The sequence below is a fragment of the Engraulis encrasicolus genome, chromosome 2, assembly GCF_034702125.1.
Source record: "Engraulis encrasicolus isolate BLACKSEA-1 chromosome 2, IST_EnEncr_1.0, whole genome shotgun sequence".
Lineage (NCBI taxonomy): Eukaryota > Metazoa > Chordata > Actinopteri > Clupeiformes > Engraulidae > Engraulis > Engraulis encrasicolus.
Genome location: NC_085858.1, coordinates 1,432,501 through 1,435,000, shown reverse-complemented (window position 1 = coordinate 1,435,000; position 2,500 = coordinate 1,432,501). Strand labels below are relative to the sequence as shown.

General features: G+C 40.6%; 1 protein-coding gene across 2 annotated transcripts in view; it reads right to left on the bottom strand.

Moving 5' to 3' along the window:
* Positions 1 to 2,500, bottom strand: part of itgb4 (integrin, beta 4) — a 59,856-nt gene that overhangs the window by 33,828 nt on the left and 23,528 nt on the right. For both annotated transcript variants that reach the window (XM_063219465.1, XM_063219473.1), the window contains exons 7-9: positions 1,757 to 1,928; positions 1,271 to 1,435; positions 624 to 719 (exon numbers count right to left, since the gene is read on the bottom strand). In XM_063219465.1, coding sequence (XP_063075535.1) covers positions 624 to 719; positions 1,271 to 1,435; positions 1,757 to 1,928 — 433 coding nt within the window. The remainder of the gene's footprint in view (positions 1 to 623; positions 720 to 1,270; positions 1,436 to 1,756; positions 1,929 to 2,500) is intronic.

Below are 2,500 nucleotides of genomic sequence, written 5' to 3'. Positions count from 1 at the left end.
AATGACTGATGAAACATTTGTTTTGCTTTCAGTAGAAATGTAATGCATTGCAATGCATCGCAGAATCGAATCAAATCAAATCGAATCGAATCGCTACCTCCCGAATCATAATCGAATCGAATCGTGAGGGCAGTGCCAATGCACACCACTAACTGCTACAGTCTTCCTGTAATGACATAGTAATGCTCTTACTGTAAATGTAACATGATGAAAAACAATTGATAACATACAAAAAATCCCTGAGAATTTTACTTTGTACATACTGTACATGTAGCCTAACTATTTGCACGAATGTAATGGGACGACTGACAAGTATATTAAAAAAAATCCAACCAGTTTAGAAAAAAATATGATATACAGAATACTACCATGCTGTCATATATGCATGCGAGTGACGAATGAAAATTGATGCTAATATATGAATCTTTATGGCCCTAATTATAGGATTAGGATTTGCTAAGAGTAGAAATATGAACTTAAGAGCAGGGGGGGGCATACTTCATAGTAAGAGTAGGTGTGCTGCGGTGTACCTCTTAGTGAGAGTTAGAATGCTGTACCTGATTGTAAAATTAGGATTTGCTAAGAGAAGCAGTGCATACTCCAGAGCAGAGGGGGCGCCATACCTCATAGTAAGAGTAGGAGTGCTGTGTCACTGCGAAGATGGGGATGATGTTGTGTTTTCCCAGCTGGCGCACTAGCGTAGGAACAGACGGGTAGTCCTGCAAGACAACACACGATTTCATTATTTATTATAGGCCGATATTACATGTCATAAATTAGATATTAGATATTACTATCTATGTAGGCGTACTAGCGTAGGCATCAACGGATAGTCCAGCAAGATAACACAAGGCACGGTTTAATGAAGTATTATTATGTATGATATATGCTATCTATCTATCTATCTATCTATCTATCTATCTATCTATCTATCTATCTATCTATCTATCTATCTATCTATCTATCTATCTATCTATCTATCTATCTATCTATCTATCTATCTATCTTATCTGTCTGTCTATCTGTCTTTCTATCTACCTATATAGATTTAAGTCACGAGGAATTAAAAGGTTCTGAAATGGTAAAATGAAGGACAACACAGGACATGAGATACTAAAATGATTATTTGAAATTATGGGGAAAGAAGACATTAGTTAAAAAGCTTTAAATAAATGGTCTCGTAAATGGTTCAGTAAAATAGAGATACAAGCATACAATATAATTTATTTACGTAAAAAGAGATAACAGATGAAATAGCCAGTGATATTACCTGTAGCTGGTAACGATCATATTCGTTATTGTTGAGGTGACATTGTTCATCGTTCCGGGGCAGAATTCCGGCTAGAACGTTCATGCCATCCGCCTCGTAGTGGAACGCCGACTCAGTGGAGAAGACCAGCAGATGGGTACTCTGAGGACGCCAGCCTATCTCTGTCTACAATACCCACACACACACACACACACACACACACACACACACACACACACACACACACACACACACACACACACACACACACACACACACACACACACACACACACACACACACACTGAATGTGGACTCCATAGAGAAGACCAGGAGATGGGTACTCTGAGGATGCCAGCCTATCTCTGTCTATAAGATACACACACACAAACACACACACGCACACACACACACACACACACACACACACACACACACACACACACACACACACACACACACACACACACACACACACACACACACACACACACACACGCCCCTTACCTGGCAGACAGCAGCCTGTAGTATGGCATCAAATCCCCCCTCGGGTGCATCCAGGTTGCCTGAGATCTTCTGCTTCTGTAGTTCTGCTCTGAAGTGGTCCACGTTGGGCGTCAGCCGGATGGCGTTCTTGAAGGAGAACGGAGTCTCGCTATTGGGCCACGGCTCCTTCAACCTAGAGAGGTCAAAGGTTAAGGTCAGCACGGCTGTGAGTGTTGGCTACAGTGTCTCATCCCAACTCCTTTTACCAGACGGCAATTTTGACATGTAAGGTATGCCCTTGGAGACAAAATGTGGCAGTATAACTTCACTGACGGTTAGGGTTAAAGAAGGGTCTAGGTTTAGGCCACCTCGTATGTATGCTTACAGTTTTTCTCGATTGGTTTGGCTAATTTCTCAAAACTGAGATGACATTCTCAAAACAACACGGACAAATCTCCAAACCAACTTACAATTTCCCACAACAGAATGGCATTTTTCATTGCTTTCATCAAATTTCAAATGCTTTGTACATGTCTCAAATGTTTAGTACATCTCGGCAGATGGCTATATACAAGTACCCTACAGTTGACACATTGAGCATACATTTAGCACATTTTCCAAATAAATTGACCTGTCTTATCTAAACGAATTAGACAATTCTCAGTCTAATGGTTGCCCTCTCCAAAACATGTCAGCATGATTTCATTGTGTGAGTCATCATATGCAAAGTAGTCTACACAATTGTCAAAACAGTCAAGGACATAA